Source organism: Hemiscyllium ocellatum, chromosome 12 (genome assembly GCF_020745735.1).
Source record: "Hemiscyllium ocellatum isolate sHemOce1 chromosome 12, sHemOce1.pat.X.cur, whole genome shotgun sequence".
Taxonomy (NCBI): Eukaryota; Metazoa; Chordata; class Chondrichthyes; order Orectolobiformes; family Hemiscylliidae; genus Hemiscyllium; species Hemiscyllium ocellatum.
The window spans coordinates 12390919-12408498 of NC_083412.1; the positions used below are offsets into that span (position 1 = coordinate 12390919).

A 17580-nucleotide genomic window follows, 5' to 3' on the forward strand; every position below is an offset into this window, starting at 1 on the left:
CATATATGCAACCGTTCCTGCTCAGTTGCTGTTGTCTTGGGAGTGTATGTTGCCATTGAAGACCCTTTTTTGCCACAAGATTTAGAGGATCTTGCACATGCAGTGCTGAGGTGCAATGCTTTGAGGAGCTTCCTTTAGTGTCTAAAGAAGGCAAGAATGTGGGGGATGCTGTTACCTGGTAAAGCATGATGTTAGTCTCAGGAATATGGAGATGATGAAATTCATGATCATTTCCAATATGCTAGCTCAGCCTATGGCTGTCTGAGGAAAACCAGTATTTGAGGACCAAGATCTCTGATTGGTCTGATGGATAAGATAGTACACCAAATCTAACTTTTGTAAAAATGTTGATAATATCCCATAGAACATAGTTATTTGCACTGGATGAATTAGCCTTAGTTTGTTAGTTCTGTTTTCTCAGTTATTGGTTTGACCTTGATACTTGTGAAAAGTCTACTTGGCTCCATTCCAACTCTCCTGGCCTTAAAGCCTTTGAGAGAATCTGAGTTTCTAGCTTTTACCTCATTGACTCAGAACTGAGTCCTCCAAGTAACTTTCAGACACTTTCATCTCATCTCAAATGGCATTTTGTACGTTTTATGACTCCTATTACTGCAAGGAAGGCTACAGTTGAATAGGACAGACTTTTATCCACACACATGTCCACATTTTTAGGGTAGTTTCCTGTCAACAGGGAGGCTTCTCTTGAGGAATTGATTAACATTGTGTGTATTCCCTGCCTCAGATGGGACTCAAATATAAGTTTCCCCCATAACCAGTCTTTGTGTGTATCAGTGATCTTTCCACTCCCCAAGCCAGTGGTCTGGAGCCAATGTTCTCCCATTTATTCCAGTACTTCCCGTTCTTGCAGATTGTGCTAGTTTTCAAATTAGGTTTGAAGGATGTCCAAACAATTTGAGATCTTCCTCTCTTAAAAATGGATTAATATTTTCATGAGCCAGAGCAACAACCTTAAAATTTCCTCGGATGCTGCCTGGCCTGCTGTGTTTTTCCAGCACCACATGTTTCAACAACAACCTTAAATGTATGCTTGAGGTAAATACACAAATTAAAATTTGCTTAAAATTGGACAAAATTGTGTTCATACCTTAATTTTTAAACTTATTTAAATTTTCAATTTATTTGCAGGATATAATTTCCATTGTGGTGATATCTCTGCCTTGTGGCTGGATTTGTACCTTAATGGGGCTTCCTACAATGTTTGGTTATATTGTTTGTGGGGTTCTCTTGGGTCCCTCAGGACTAAACCGCATCAAGGTATGAATTCTACTTCTGTCAGCGGGCACTGTATTCAGCTGAAGTTTTCTTGGAGCAAGCAGTTCACTAACTTAATATATCTTACACCGTAGGAGAGTGGTGCACTTTAATTGATAAGATGTACAGCAGTTAGTTTTATAGTGTGAAGAATGTGCAAGTTGTTGTAAAAGAAGTAGCAGTGCAATTAGTCTGTTATTGTGTGAACCCTGGTTGAATAATTTAACTTTTTGAAGTTGTGGTACAGAGTGCTAGTGGTGAGATTTGCCACCATGTCTGCTCCATCTCCTTTTTATATAGCACAGAATGCATTTGTAGTTGTGGATATTTCACTCAATAATGACTTTCAGTCTTATCTCTATCTGTGCTAATCTAATTCTAGCCATTTATCATCCCAATTTTAATTGTCCCACCATTGGTAGCTATACCTCCAGGATAGCCAAGCTCTGGAGTTCTCCATTTGCTTCTGTCTCTTCCTTTCTTTCCTCTTTAAAATGCTCCTTAAAACTTGCTCCTTTCGCTGTATTAATGTTCGGTTTCTCTAGTATCTTCCCACATGGCTCAGTGTTAAATTCTGTTTGATAATGCTCTATGAATGCTGGCCAATTTGACTAGGTTAATGATATATATTTACAAGTTATAGTTATGCCTTGTCCTTTTGCATCAAGGAAGTCTTGCTTGTGGAAATTAGTAGTTTATTTATCTTGTTTTTTTTCTCTCTCCTCTGACTGAGAAATGAAAAAAAATGGGCTGTGTGCTGCCTTAAGCCATATTGTACACCAAACACTGAGCCAAACGCTTCCCTACTCACCTGCAACGTGGAGGTGATGGTGTTGAACTGGGGTGGATAAAGTCAAAAATCACACACCACCTGAAGGAGGAGCAAGGCTCCGAAAGCTTCTGTTTTCAAGTAAACCTGTTGGGCTATAACATGGTGTCGTGTAATTTTTTTTAATTCTGCTCACTTACAGCCTTCAGCCATGAATAGTATTGTTAAGGTTGCACCTTCATTTTCAAAAAGCCCAGTCCTTTAAATGAGATTTACATACATAGCTATGCCAATGTATTGATCCATCATAGGCTCTGAAAGCCTTGGGATCCAATTCATTTTACTAATACAGCACAACATACATTATAGACATTTTGGAATAAGAACATTGTTTAAATTGTGATTCATAAGTATTTGAAAAGGAAAAATGTGGGGAAAGATTAGGCAAATGTGCCGAGAGTGAACAGCTCCAATCAAGGGGTTATCACTAGCATAACTAATGTGCCAAAATTGCTACTTCCAGTGTGATGTAATATGTGTTGCTTATGCTATTATCATGTTCTTGAGTAGTTATAGCTATCAGTCAGCATGAACAGGCTGAGGCTTCTAGCAACATTGACAACAGTGTTGTTAACAAAGCATTCCAAAGAGCTTCACAAGAGCAAAATGTACTGAGCCTCTTGGACAAGAGGAAGCAGTGAATTGAAATATATTTACGGCCATCCTTTCCTGTTCGTAATGGAGGCAGTTTTTGTTTTATTTATCTTTTCTCTTTTAAAAATAAATGAAAACGTAAGAAATGTTAAAATCAAGCTGTTATTTCAGATGGAGCTGATGTTAGTGAGTGCAGATGTTTTAAGTGAATAGGATTTGGTGGGCTTTAAGACATTGGGGTCTGAAGTCTACAGAAGGTAGAGATAGGAGCTAAGCAGGGGGGTTTTGGAATTTACTCATCTGGCAAATGAGGAATGAATGAAGGCTTCAGCAGCAGGTGAGCTGAGACAGATGAAGCTAGCTGATGCTATTGAGATGGGAGTAGGCTCTCTTGGCAATAGTGAAAATTGTGGCTGAAGCTCAACAAATATGGCTCTAATGGTGCAAACACGTTAGTTTAGTCTCACCTTAGATATAAAAACTGATGCTGTGTTTTCAGAACATGGGTGCCTGGGCAGGATGTGGGTGAGAAACAAGATTAAATAGATAAGAATGGAACTAGGTGAGAGCAGTACCACCCAGCTGGATGACAATGGAGAGGGGGTGGAGGAGGACAGTTTGGTTGCTGTATCAAAGGCTGCTGACAAACCAAGAAGGGAGTTTGCCACGATCCCAGTATCTCAGGATGTCATTTGTAACTTCGATACAAGCTGTTTCAGTATTGAGAGAAGGGAAGGCTGAAGGCTGGCCTGTTAAAGATTTTCAACTTTATGAAAGAGTTTAATGGACTACTGTAGCTGTGCATTTGCGGATGTGATGAAACTTAGGAACAAAATATAAAGCGGTCACTAATAAATTCAGGATGGCACTCAGGACAGTGCAACGTCTTTATTCAAACAGTTGATAGAATGTGCAACTTGTACGACAGAAAGTGGTTGAGTTAGAGACCATAGATGCATTGAAGGAGAAAATACATAAATATTTGATGGGCAATACTATTATATAAAGAAGGCTTCAGGATAGACTTTGGTAACGGCACTTTTAAAAGGGAGAGGAACAGATTAAGGCAGCACGTGGTGAGGTCAGCACGAGAGAGAGAGAGAAACCCACACTGCTAACTGACAGTGAACCTGCACAGTTACTGCCTTTGCTTTTGAATTCATGTAACGCTGGACATCGGAGTGCATCTGGGAAAATTAACAAACAGTGAAATCCACAACTGATCTTGGAGGAACTTGTTGGAAAGGTCACAGCACAGAGACAGATAAGTGAATAATTTTAAGTGTGGCCTTGGGGAGACTGTAGTCATGAGTAGAGTGGGTTCTTTTCTTGATTGTTTTCTTGAGATATGTGTCTTGATTAAACTTAATATAAATCATAAGTATTAAGTTAGCCTGGGGCAGTGTTTTGTAGAGGAATAAGATGGAGCTATTTTCTGAGTCTGCAGATTGGAAGAAGCAAAAATGGCCCTTAGTAGAGCGATATGCTGCTCTTATCAGATTTGGGACCTTAGGGCGAGTTTACGTGTTACTGAGGATTATATACTTAATAAATGCTGTTAGTTGTGAATCCTATCAGATCACATGGGATAGTTGGAGTGAATTCACGAGAGCAAGGGGGTGTGATGGATGGCAGCTATAGGAAGGGAGAAAAGTTGCAGATACAGTTACATAGATGGGTTAACTCCAGGAAAGGTAAGGGGGGTAGGCAGGTAGTGCAGGAGTCTTATGTGACTATCCTCATTTCAAACAAGTATGCTGTTTCGGAAAATGTAGGGGCTGATGGATGCTTGGGAATGTAGCACAAACAGCCAAGTTTCTGTTATCGAGACTGGGTCTAATACAATGAGTTTCAAGAGATCGATTGTGTTAGGGGACTCTCTAGCCCGAGGCACAGACAAATATTTCTGTGGGGGGGGTGGGGTTAGGACCCAGGAAGATAGTGAGGAAAGAAATCAATCTGAGACTGGTACAGTTGAAAAAAGAAGCAAGCCAAACAGTCAGGGCAGGCAGGGATAAAACAGAGAACAAGTTAGGACAGATAAATTAAACTGCATTTATTTTAATGCAAGGGGCCGAACAGGGAAGGCAGATGAACTTAGCATGGTTAGGAATATGGGACTGGGTTATCATAGAAATTACAGAAACATGGCTCAAGGATGGACAGGACTGGCAGCTTAGTGTTCCAGGATGCAAATGCTACAGGAAGGACAGAAAGACAGGCAAGAGAGGAGGGGGAGTGGCCTTTTTGATAAGGGATAGCATACAACTGTACTGAGGGGAGGATATTCCCCAAAATACATCGAGGGAAGTTATTTGGGTGGAACTGAGAAATAAGAAAGGGACGATCACCTTATTGGGATTGTATTATAGACCCATCTAATAGTCAGCGGGAAAATGCGAAGCACATTTGTCAGGAGATCTTAGTTATCTGTAAGAATAATAGGGTGGTTGTGGTAGGGGATTTTAACTTTCCAAACATAGACTGGGACTGCCGTAGTGTTAAGGGTTTAGGAATTTGTTAAGCATGTACAAGAACATTTTCTGATTCAGTATGTGGATGCACCTACTAGAGAAGGTGCAAAACTTGACTTACTCTTGGGAAATAAGGCAGGACAGGTGACTGAGGTGTCAGTGGGGGAGCACTTTGGGGCCAATGACCATAACTCTATTATTTTTAGAATAGTGATGGAAAAGGATAGACCACATCTAAAAGTTGAAGTTCCAAATTAAAGAAAGGCCAATTTTGACAGGATTAGGCAAGAACTTTCGAAAGCTGATTGGGGGCAGATATTCACAGGTAAAGGGATGGCTGGAAAATGGGAAGCCTTCAAAAATGACATAATGAGTACAGAGACAGTATATTCCTGTCAGGGTGAAAGGAAAGGCTGGTAGGTATAGGGAATGCTGGATGACTACAGAAATTGAGGGTTTAGTTAAGAAAAAGAAGGAAGTATATGCCAGGTATACACAGGATAGATCGAGGGAATCCTTAGAGTATAAAGGCAGTTAGAGTATGCTTAAGAGGGAAACAATGAGGGCAAAAAGGGGACATGAGATAGCTTTGGCAAATAGAGTTAAGGAGAATCCAAAGCGTTTTTACAAATACATTAAGGACAAAAGGATAACTAGGGAGAGAACAGGGCCCCTCAAAGATCAGCAAGGCGGCCTTTGTGTGGAGCCGCAGGAGGTGGGGCAGATACTAAATGAGTGTTTTGCATCAGTGCTTACTGTGGAGAAGGACGTGGAAGGTATAGACTATAGGAAAATAGATGGTGACATCTGGAAAAATGTCCATCTTACAGAGGAGGAAGTGCTGGGTGTCTTGAAACGCATAAAAGTAGATAAATCCCTAGGATCTGATCAGGTGTACCCTAGAACTCTGTGGAAAGCCAGAGAAGTGATTGCTGGGCCCCTTGCTGAGATATTTGTATCATTGATAGTCACAGGTGAGGTGCCAGAAGTCTGGAGGTTGGCTAATGCGGTGCCACTATTTAAGAAAGATGGTAAGGACAAGCCAGGGAACAATGTACCAGTGAGCCTGACATTGGTGGAGGGCAAGTTGTTGGAAGGAATCCTGAGGGACAGGAGATACATGTATTTGGAAAGGTAAGGACGGATTAGGGATAGTCAACATAGCTTTGTCCGTGGGAAATCATGTCTCACAAACTTGACTTGAGTTTTTTGAAGTAACAAAGAGGATTGATGAGGGCAGAGTGGTAGATGTGACCTATATGGACTTCAGTAAGGCATTCGACAAGGTTACCCCAGTAGGAGACTGGTTAGATCTCATGGAATACAGGGAGAACTTGCCATTTGGATACAGAACTAGCTCAAAAGAAAGAACACAGAGGGTGGTGGTGGAGGGTTGTTTTTCGGATTGGAGATCAGTGACCAGTGGAGTGCCACAAGGATCTTTGCTGGGTCTACTACTTTTCATCATTTATATAAATGGTTTGGAATTGAGCATAAGAGGTATAGTTAGTGTTGAGGTGGGACAACGGGCTGAGGAGTGGCAGGTGGAGTTTAATTTAGTTAAATGCGAGGTGCTTCATTTTGCAAAACAAGTCTTAGCAGGACTTATACACTTAATAGTAAGGAGTTTTGCTGAACAAAGAGACCTTGGAGTGCAGATTCATAGCTCCTTTGAACGTGGAGTCGCAGGTAGATAGGATAGTGAAGGCAGTGTTTGGTATGCTTGCCTTTATTGGTCAGAATATTGAGTACAGGAGTTGGGAGGTCATGTTGCAGCTGTACAGGACATTGGTTAGGCCGCTATTGGAATATTGCGTGCAATTCTGGTCTCCATCCAATCGGAAAGATGTGAAACTTGAAAGGGTATAGAAAAGATTTACAAAGATGTTGCCAGGGTTGGAGGATTTGAACTTTATGGAGAGGTTGAATAGGCTAGGGCTGTTTTCCCTGGAGCGTCGGATGCTGAGGGGTGACCTTATAGAGGTTTATAAAATCATGAGGCATATGGATAGGATAAATAAACGGTCTTTTCCCTGGGGTCGGGGAGTCCAGAACTAGAGGGCATAGGTTTAGGGTGAGAGGGGAAAGATATAAAAGGAACCTAAAAGGCAACTGTTTCATGCAAATGGTACGTGCATGGAATGGGCTGCCAGAGGAAGTGATGGAGTCTAGTATAACTACAACACTTAAAAGGCATCTGGATGGGCATATGAATAGGAGGGGTTTGGAGGGATATAGGCTGGGTGCTGGCAGGTGGGATAGATTGAATTGGGATATCTGGTCAGCATGGATCGAAGGATCTGTTTCTGTGCTGTACATCTCGGTGACTCTAGATCTTTTGGACTGAATGAAGTTTACCTCTGCTGAAAGTGCTTTGTAATATTTCTTAATTGCTCTGATTTCAGAGGATGGTCATGTTTTGCAAAATTGTTTCCCCACAGTCCATTGTGCAAGTAGAAACACTTGGCGAGTTTGGTGTGTTCTTCACCCTGTTTGTTGTTGGCCTGGAATTTTCTCCTGATCGGCTCAGAAAGGTATGACTTTTCACCCCTTTTCAGAGATTAAGGCCATTTGACATAGGCGCAGAAGTAGGCCATTTAGCCCATCAAATCTGCCATTCAGTGAGATCATGGCTTATCTGAAAACCTTCAACTCTACTTTCCTGCCCTTTCCCCATAACCCTTGAATCCGTTACTATAGTAAATCTGTCTATCTCAACCTTGAATATTCTTAATGGCCCAGCATCGACAGCCCTCTACAGTAAGTTCCACCGATTCACTATCCTGTGAGAGAAGAAATTCCTCCTTAAATGGGTGACTCTTTATTTTGAGAGAATGCCTTCTGGTCCTTGACTCTCCCATAAGGGGGAGCAACCTTTTAGCATCGACCCTGTCAGGCTCTCTTTCCCCCCCCCCCATCCCCACTCCATGAATCTTGTAAATTTCAATAAATTCTGGTCTCATTTTTCTAGATTCCAGTGACTACAGGCCCAGCAAGATATCACTCGAAATTAAAGTGAACCTCTTGCTGGGTCGAATCCAGATATGCAAAACCTTAATTCAAGCATTGCCCCCTTTTCTCCCCCCTTGAAATGTGGAGGTCCAATTTTTTTTATTGAAGTTTGAATATATTAAGACTATGTACCCGTTGCATGGTGTAGTTTGACCTGTTCTTTGATTTCTCTCAATTCCTTTTAGATTCTGGAACATTCTGACTTGCCTGTAGACTTCCAACTGGTCCCAGATGTCTCTGTCATTTCTTTAAGTGATTCTTCCTTTCTATACTATCCAGGCTCCTGATACCCTAAGTGAACATAATCTCTGCACATGCCTCCCGCGCACCTTTCCCCCCCTCGCCCCCACCCCAAAAAAAGAAAACCACAATTGAAGCTTTTGAATTGGTTGAGTTGGTTGTGTCTACACTGCAATCAGTGGTCCTCCTATGTTTTAGAATGTGATCTCATGATTACGGAATACCTTGTACAGTTTTCATTTTAAATCACGGTAAAACACATTCTTGAGTTAGTCATGCTTTGAAAAGAAACATTTGTAACATTAATAGTTTTTATTTTGGTGTTAAAGTACATTGTTTTCTCTGTCCTTAGGTCTGGAAGATTTCTTTGCAAGGTACCAGTTATATGACAGTTCTGATGGTTATATTTGGATTACTCTGGGGACATCTGTTGAATATCAGGCCAACGCAAAGTATTTTTATTTCCACATGTTTATCTCTATCAAGTACCCCATTAGTATCCAGATTCCTTGCACTTGGTGCCAGAGGAGACAAAGAAGGTATGTCTTTAAGCAGTTTAGCCGATGTGGAATTGTTGTGTATTTGTGAAGATGATAACGAATTGCCCTTGGGGCTGAAGTGAGGGAGAAACTAGTTGGGAGCTGCTGGAGAGTGAACTGATATCAAACAATTTAAGGAGGGATCGGTGAATGTTCCTATGATAATTACTGCCTGATGGTTGATATTAGATGTGGCTTGGTATCTGGCCTGGCTGTTACCCCTGTTCCTCGGATGTTAACAGGCTGGGTAAATGGTATTAATGGCCACAAATGGAAGTAGCAGGCAGGGTGGCCATTTCTTGTTCCACTCATGCTCGCCACTTTTAATGTTGATCTTTGGGGACTCTTCTAGATGTTACAGCATACCTAATGTTTCCCTCTGGCATCAGCATATTCTCTGTTAGCGGCAGGAATCCATTTGCATGGATAATGCCTCTAAACTAGGACAGTGGTGACGATGACAGTAATGCCAGTGGGTAAGTCCAGTTGGTACCAATGTGAACCATGATCTCTGCTCGCTATCTCCTTCAGAATGCCTGACATCATTTAGTGACTTTCTTGACTCTGTCCCCAGGTAGGCAGCACACCATCTTTGCATTTCATCCCTGGTTTGTAGAAGGACTGTTGAATCTCCCACCAGTTCCCTGTTCCTATCCCCACTTGTGCAGATAGGGTCTGATTGCAATCCTTGGAGGTACCATTACTCTCATAGTTTCCAACACATGCAATCTGTTCTTGAATGAGTCACACTCTGGGATTTTCCTGACTACCTGCCTACCTCCTTTCTTCTGACTTATGGCTACCCATTCCTTCACTGACCGCACTTCCTTAAGCTGCAGGGTGACAGTGTCTGTGCTAATTACATAATTCTCAGTCCTGTTGCTCAAACTGATCAAATGGTGGCACTTCCTACAAATGTAGTCAATCAGACTGCCGGATACTTTTAAGACTTCAAACCTACAACAAGCCATGCAACATACGGGAATGGGCTCCCCGCCAGACCTTCTGTTTAAAAAGATTTTGCCTTAAATTCAAGCCAAGTAGAAAATGAATCAAGTTTTATGTTACAACTCTAGCCTGACCTTCATGCATCTTTAAAGTGGACAAAAACAACGTAAACCTTACCCAAAGTAAGTTCACTGCTTTGTGCTGATGTGTGTTTTGTCAACCTTGTAAAATTCTGTCAGGATTCCTTTTGGGGTTTAGCTGTTACTCCAAGTAAGCTCCCCAGTTTGGGGCTCTCCCCCTCAGGCTTTTATAAGGAAGCTCCGCTGCTACCTTTCAGCCCCCGATGTGCTATGTTCCACTGCCACTCCAATTCACACCTGAATCAGATTGGACTGTTGTCTCGAAAGATCTTACCCTTATGTTGTCCCAAGTCTCATTCAGGTCCGTTCTTGCAGTCTAGAATGATGCTGAATTGCTGTGCAATCCTCCCAGTCTGTTTCATAATAATGCTGACATTTTATTAAGAAATGAAGCCAAGAAGTGTGAGTGCTAATGTCATCAAGTTACATTGCCAAGGACTGTGATCCCTGATTGCCAATAATTGCCGCAAGTGCTCTCGTTATGTATTAGAACTTCCTTCTTACTTTTTAGTCCGAGATGACTTTCTTCTACTCTGGGGTTGAGCCCTGTGATGAATAAAAAGTTCAATGCTGCATCCACATGCCCTGCCATAGGTGGAGCAGGGGGTATCTGAAGTGACGGGTGAGTGGAATGCTTGGGTTTTTGGCACACTTCTTCCACTCTTTATGCTTTGCCTCCACCTGGGCCTTTCTGAGATTGTTGGCACCTTAGTGGATGATGCTTTTCCAGTCTGGGTGGGATTGGGCAAGATATTCCTGTGCGTCAGTGAGTTATTGCATTTTTCTTTTCTGAAAACTTTGGGGTCTCCTCAAAGTATTTTCACTGAGCCTCCTGATAACCACTTGTTGTGAGTAGAGAGCTTGTTTTGAAAATCTCTCTGCATGCTTGACAAATGTGACAGTCTGATCTGGTTGATAACAACCAGTACTTTGATACTGTGGATTTTGGCCTGAAAGAGGCCATGGATAGTGGAGCATCAACCCTGCCAGTGGATTTTCAGGATTTTGCAGGGGCATCACTCGTGAAATTAATTACTCCAGGGATTTGAGATATTTGTTGTCCATCTCTTCAACACATACAGATGGACAGATAGTGGAGAGTTAGATGTCAGATTCGAGGTTGATGTTGAACTTTACACTTATGTCTGTTGCCATGACCTTGCAGGTGAGGCTAATTTTAGCTGCAGACTCAAATTTTGCATTCAATGTGTTAAAAATTATATATAAAAAAAGATCAATTGAAAGTCCCACTCTGCTGAAAATATCATACTGCAGCAGCTAGACCTATACCTGGTTATTAGCAATGAAGACTATATATGACTTGTTAATACTGGTTGTCTGAATCCATACTCTCTGCTCTGTGATTTCTGCGTAATTGGTATTTTAAACATTTTATGTAAACATTTACACGTAATGACCCGTGGGTACTTGAGGATTTCTGGAGTTTGATTTGGAAATAGCCGGCTTCAGGGTGCAGACTCTGTTTTGAAGCTAGAATTGAATAATAATCAGCTTCACAGTACCATGCAGAATCACAGAGAGGGAGAATATTTACTGTAACAAGGGGGTTTCCTTTTTGTTAAATTGCAGTGGTGCTCTCTATTTACCGTACTTTCACACTGACATTCACTTGATGTGCTTTCAGTTTAGCTTAAAAGTAAAACATTGACCTATCTGCTCAATTTGTGTAGATACTGCCCATGGATATTCAGTTTCCATTTGATTTTTCTGATTGTTGAATAGGTGATGGAGATTATAGCAGTGTGCTGCTTGGAACACTGGTGATGCAGGATGTTCAGCTGAGTTTATTCATTGCCGTGATGCCCATGCTAACTCAGGCAGGCAGTAGCACATCTAACAGGTAAATTCTTATTGGCTACCAAATTGAATGTCACTTGGAATGGTTTTAATTCCGTTTTGTCCTTCAAAAGTTTGTTATTTTGTAACTGTCAACATCTTTTTTCCAAGTGGATACTGAATGCGATAATGCAAAGCAGCAAATTTGTTTTAAATTTATTCTGTCATGGTATATGTGCATTGCTTTCTTGGCTAGAATTTTATTGCTCATCCTTAATTGTGCTTGATAAACTGATGGCAAACTGCTGCTGTCCATGTGTTGTCGGTACCAATGTAGTTAGGAAGGGAGCTGCAGGATTTTGACTCAGTGACATTGATGTGTTTCCTTGGCAATAATCAACTTAATTGTGATAATTTAATTACTTTAACAAATGGTAGATTGATTCAAGTTTACTCTTACTTGTTCATGTTCTTTTCAAACGTTTGATACCATTTCTTTCATAGTTTCCATGCACTAAGAAGTATGCAGCAAGTCAGGATTTTGCTACCATTTCCTTTTTCTTCCACTAAGTTGTCTATATAGTCTCCAGGCCAGCGTGCTGAGACTGTCAGCTCCATGGTTTATTTGTACTCGTCACCTTAGACACTGTTTGTTTCTTTTTCGTTATCTTTGACACATGATAGAAGTGTTGTTGATTTGTGCCACCCCCTGCAAGTGGTAGATATGGCAGTTGCCTAACCTGGGCTGTGCAATTTCTCTGTTTCCATCTCAACTTGCGTTGCCATGATTTTTTTTTCGTCTTTCCACAGTCATTAAGGTTATGTCTCCCCCTCTATCATCTGCTGATACCTGTGTTTTCTTTTATTCCTGCTTCATTTACTCTTCCCGTACTGGTTGTTTCTATCCTCCTCTTTCTGTTTGTTGCTGTGTTTTTATTCTTTAGCATCAGGCCATCTGGTGTCACTAGTGTTGAAAGATAGACAAACTGTTCTTAAGTATTGCCACTTTGGCCACATTCTACTCTGAACCAAACAAATCTCAGGTACCTGTGCACTCTGCAGATTTTGTTTTTTTTTAAAGTGAAAATGAATGCTTTTTCTACAAATTAATGGTTTCTTGATTTCTTTTTGACATTCTTGCAAGTTAGAGGGAAGGACTACTTCAGCTAGCATTCAGACAACTTTCTCGGCTGCTCGGAATGCTGAGCTGCTGGTGATTGAAGAGGCTCGCTCTGCTTTTCTACTGGACCCCTTCCCTCAGAGAGAGGTCATTACTCATCCATTGAAGAACCCGTTCCACGCTTTGCTTCCACATGGGGCAACGCCCATTGCACAAAAATTAGGGAGCTCATTTTATATACTCAAGGATAGTGGTTTTCTTCATTTGTATGCTTTTCTGCCCAGAGAAGTTCCTGTAGGTAACATGAGCAAATATACAAAGTTAAAAATCTCACAACACCAACAGGTTTAATTGGAGCCGCTTTCGGAGCGCTCCAAAAGCTAGTGCTTCCAATTAAACCTGTTGGACTATAACCTGGTGTTGTGTGATTTTTAACTTTGTCCACCCGAGTCCAACACCGGCATCTCCAAATCATGATTAGCAAATGAGGATCCTGTGGATAAGTTTGCAAGGTTTGCAATTATGTGATCAAAAACACTTGATGTTTGTGCACAGAGAATAAACTCTTGCACGGTCAGTCTCACCTGAAGACAAGTCGAGGTGTTTTTCAGTGTAAGGAGTATTCTGTGAAGGTATTCTACAAAATGGTCGTCCATCTTAATTCTAACAGGCAATGAGGAAAATACTATTGAGAGCTTTGGTGGGATCGATCATCTGCAAATACAAGAATTCGGACATTTCTCTTGACAACTTTATATCTGCCTGCTTAGATGCAATGCACTCTTCACAGATCAACATTTTGCCAGCATTTCAGCAGCATCACTGTCCAAACACACTCTTGCATGTGGGTATGCATGTGAAAGAGTAAAATCCCATTGGCACAACTCTCAATAAACCAGACGGTGCAATTGCAGAACATATGGCTCTAATCATAAATTTGTTTGATAGTTTGTTCATTACTTGAGGTAGGTTTGATTTTGGACAGCACTGATTTAATTCAGACTGATGCTGAAGATTTGATGGCCATTAAGCCAAATGGGTCATGCGAATGAATGAAACCATTGAAAGTGGTCTAAACATATTTTTCAGTTGAAGCCACAGTTCTCAATTGTAATAACAAAGGATCTCAGCAAGGCTCCGAATGAGGCTTTGTAATTGTCTGGGTGGTTATAGCTGTGTGACCAGTGACCATGCCCGTTGTAAATTTGTTGTCTTCTATGGACCAGCAGCAATATCCCATGCATCAAGTGGACGTTGAACAAATGAGAAAGATGAACGTATTTTAATTTGCTAACAATCATTACCTGAAAGATAAGACCCAAGCTAATAAATGTAATGTACGTATTAGTGTCATGTTTCAGATTATTTTGGGATATATTTTCACAATATTGCCTTTCTTCTTTTTCTACAGTATAATTTTAGAAATACTGCGGATTTTTGCTCTTATTGGTCAAATTCTGTTTTCGTTGGCGGCAATTCTTCTGATATCTCTTGTGGTGAAGACATACCTCATTGGACCATTTTACAGAAAACTACACACAGAGGGTAAAGGAAATAGAGAGAAACTTGTCCTAGGAATTTCAGCATTTATCTTTCTTATGTTAATGGTAATAATATATTTATTTTGAATCAAGCTAAAGCACTGTAGCACTCGTTTCGGAAAAGGTAGAAATGGTGACATTTTCGGTCTCGAGTCATGCAATCTAAATCTTCCATCAAAAGCCAAATGCCTGGATCACACCTACAGCTGCATATTCTACTGCTTTCATGTCATATTTTCATCTTGAACTGTACGTTTGAGTGGTAATTCTCAGTTGTCCCAGGACAAATCCTGACCACCTTCCCCAATCAACATAGTTCTGCAATATGGCTATGCTCCAATGACTGGGCCAACTGGAATCATACCCCTTGCTCCCAATAGATCTCTCAAAGCACCATATTCTTTGTATCATGTTTGTCCCTCAAAATGAAAAAAGAGCATGTAAAGATGACACTAGTAGTGTGCCGCAATGGCAAAGCAGAAGATTAAATACACTTTGCTCTTGAGCCATACCTGATCAAAGTCACTAATTGGGACTTCTCCCTCTTTTATTTTGTCTTTTCTCTCGCGCGCTCTCTCTCTCTCGTTCGCTCTCTCGTTCGCTCTCTCGTTCGCTCTCTCGCTCTCTCGTTCGCGCTCTCGCTCTCTCGTTCGCGCTCTCACTCTCTCGTTCGCTCTCGCTCTCTCGTTCGCTCTCGCTCTCACTCTCTCGTTCGCTCTCTCTCAACGTGTGTCCCTGTGCTTTCGGTGTCTCTCTCACTTGTCTATGCTGATGAACTTCATTATTTCGAACTGATAGTTATGTGAGAAACACATTTCTGTTACTCATGATTTGGATATGCCCGTGTTGGACTGAGGTGTACAAAGTTAAAAATCACACAACAGCAGGTTATAGTACATCAGGTTTAATTGGAAGCACTAGTTTTCGGAGTACTGCTCCTTGATGAAGGAGCAGCTTTCCGAAAGAGAGTGCTTCCCAGTAAACCTTTTGACTATAACCTGGTGTTGTATGACTTTTAGCTTATTTCTGTTAGTGGCTTTGTCTGGTCATACTGGACAGAATCCACATTCCAAATGGACATTGACCAAATGCAGTGCAGTTACATGGTTGTGCTTATAGGTGCCCTCAGTAAGGACTCTGGATCCTGTAAAGCCTCTCCCTTCAGTTGGCATTATGCCATGTTAAATATCTCTGGCAGAATTTCTTTAAGAGCACAAAATGGATTCTTGGTGGGAAATTTTTAATATATACTGTGTGGATTGGATGAGGTTGAAAGATACAACTACAGAATAAACATCTTCAAATTGTAATAAGACAAACTTGGAGCAACCTATTCGTCATTGCCCAAGTATGTTGTGCAGATTTGTGACAGTGTTAGCAGAAGTGATTCCTGTTAAGTCATTGTGAAGACCGTTATATTTTCACAGTGTGGGCTCATGGCAACATAGAGGGGAATTTCTTCGATGTGATTTGGAGCAGCAGAGTGGGATGTGCATTTTACTGGCAAAGGCCAACATTTGTTACCCATCCCTCAGTACCCTCTTAACTGAGTGGCTAGTTTGGCCATTTCAAAAGGGATTAAAAGAGTCAACCACATTACTGTGGGGTCTAAATTCACACGTAGGCCAGTCCTGGTAAGGGCGGCAGATTAGATGGAGTTTAATTTTGATAAATATGAGGTGCTGCATTTTGGGAAAACAAATCTTAGCAGGACTTATACACTTAATGGTAAGGAGTGCTGCTGAACAAAGAGACCTTGGAGTGCAGGTTCATAGCTCCTTGAAAGTGGAGTTGCAGGTAGATAGGATAGCGAAGAAGGTGTTTGGTATGCTTTCCTTTATTGGTCAGAGTATTGAGTACAGGAGTTGGGAAGTCATGTTGCGACTATACAGGACATTGGTTAGGCCACTGTTGGAATATTGCATGCAATTCTGGTCTCCTTCCTATCGGAAAGATGTTGTGAAACGTAAAAAGGTTCAGATAAGATTTACAAGGATGCTGCCAGGATTGGAGGATTTGAACTGTAGGGAGAGGTTGAATAGGCTGGGGCAGTTTCCCCGGGAGCGTCGGAGGCTGAGGGGTGACTTTATAGAGGTTTATAAAATCATGAGGGGCACATGGATAGGATAAATAGACAAAGTCTTTTCCCTGGGGTGGGGGAGTCCAGAGCTAGGGGACATAGGTTTAGGGTGAGGGGGGAAAGATATAAAAGAGACCGATGGGGCAACTGTTTTATGCAGATGGTGGTGTGTGTATGGAATGAGCTGCCAGAGGAAATGGTGGAGGCTGGTATACTAGCAACATTTAAAAAGCATTTGGATGGGTATATGAATAGGAAGGGTTTGGAGGGATATGGGCCGGGTGCTGGCAGGTGGGACTAGATTGGGTATCTGGTCGGCATGGACAGGTTGGACCGAAGGGTCTCTTTCCGTGCTGTACGTCTGTATGACTCTAAGAACAGACCTAGCTGCTCAAAGTTGCCATTCATGAGGCACTGGAGCCATCAACCACATCAGAATTTCATACCATCCCAATCTTTAACCTTTATTACCCAGTGTATCTCACAGTCTTTGATCACCTAACGGGAAGACAAATTTTGGTTTAGCAGGGAGTGTCTGTGTTCTAGTTAGGTTTTTGTTTATTATTAGAATGTAGCTGTAATTGGCAAGGTTGATCATGTCCATCTCTGGATGCTCTGAGAAGGCAGTGATGGAACTAACTGACTTGCTAGACTGCTTTGAAGAAAACTGCGGTGGTATAGGATTGGATATATTGAATTATTGGATTATTGTATAGTCTGAGTACGAGCACTAGGTCTTTTTGTTTAGAGGATGTTAATGAACCTGTTGGATGTTTACAACTTTCTGGCAGCTTCATTGTCACTTATTACTGAATGCCCCTTCAATTGCAAAACAATGTCAAGCAGCCACGATGGATTTTTAACTACTTTTCTCTGGATTATTGCTCCAGTCCTCTACATAACATTAGAGAGTGTGGTGCTGGAAAAGCACAGCAGGTCAGGCAGAAGCCAAGGAGAAGGAAAATCGACATTGATTTTCCTGCTGCTTGGA

The 17580-nt window shown here is 41.4% G+C and overlaps 1 protein-coding gene across 3 annotated transcripts in view; it reads left to right on the forward strand.

Moving 5' to 3' along the window:
- The window catches only part of tmco3 (transmembrane and coiled-coil domains 3), a 67904-nt gene that overhangs the window by 22397 nt on the left and 27927 nt on the right, over positions 1-17580 (forward strand). For 2 of the 3 annotated variants that reach the window (XM_060833333.1, XM_060833334.1), the window contains exons 5-9: positions 1150-1278; positions 7614-7706; positions 8777-8963; positions 11795-11912; positions 14380-14575. In XM_060833333.1, coding sequence (XP_060689316.1) covers positions 1150-1278; positions 7614-7706; positions 8777-8963; positions 11795-11912; positions 14380-14575 — 723 coding nt within the window. The remainder of the gene's footprint in view (positions 1-1149; positions 1279-7613; positions 7707-8776; positions 8964-11794; positions 11913-14379; positions 14576-17580) is intronic. The other variant, XM_060833335.1, reaches the window with a different exon arrangement.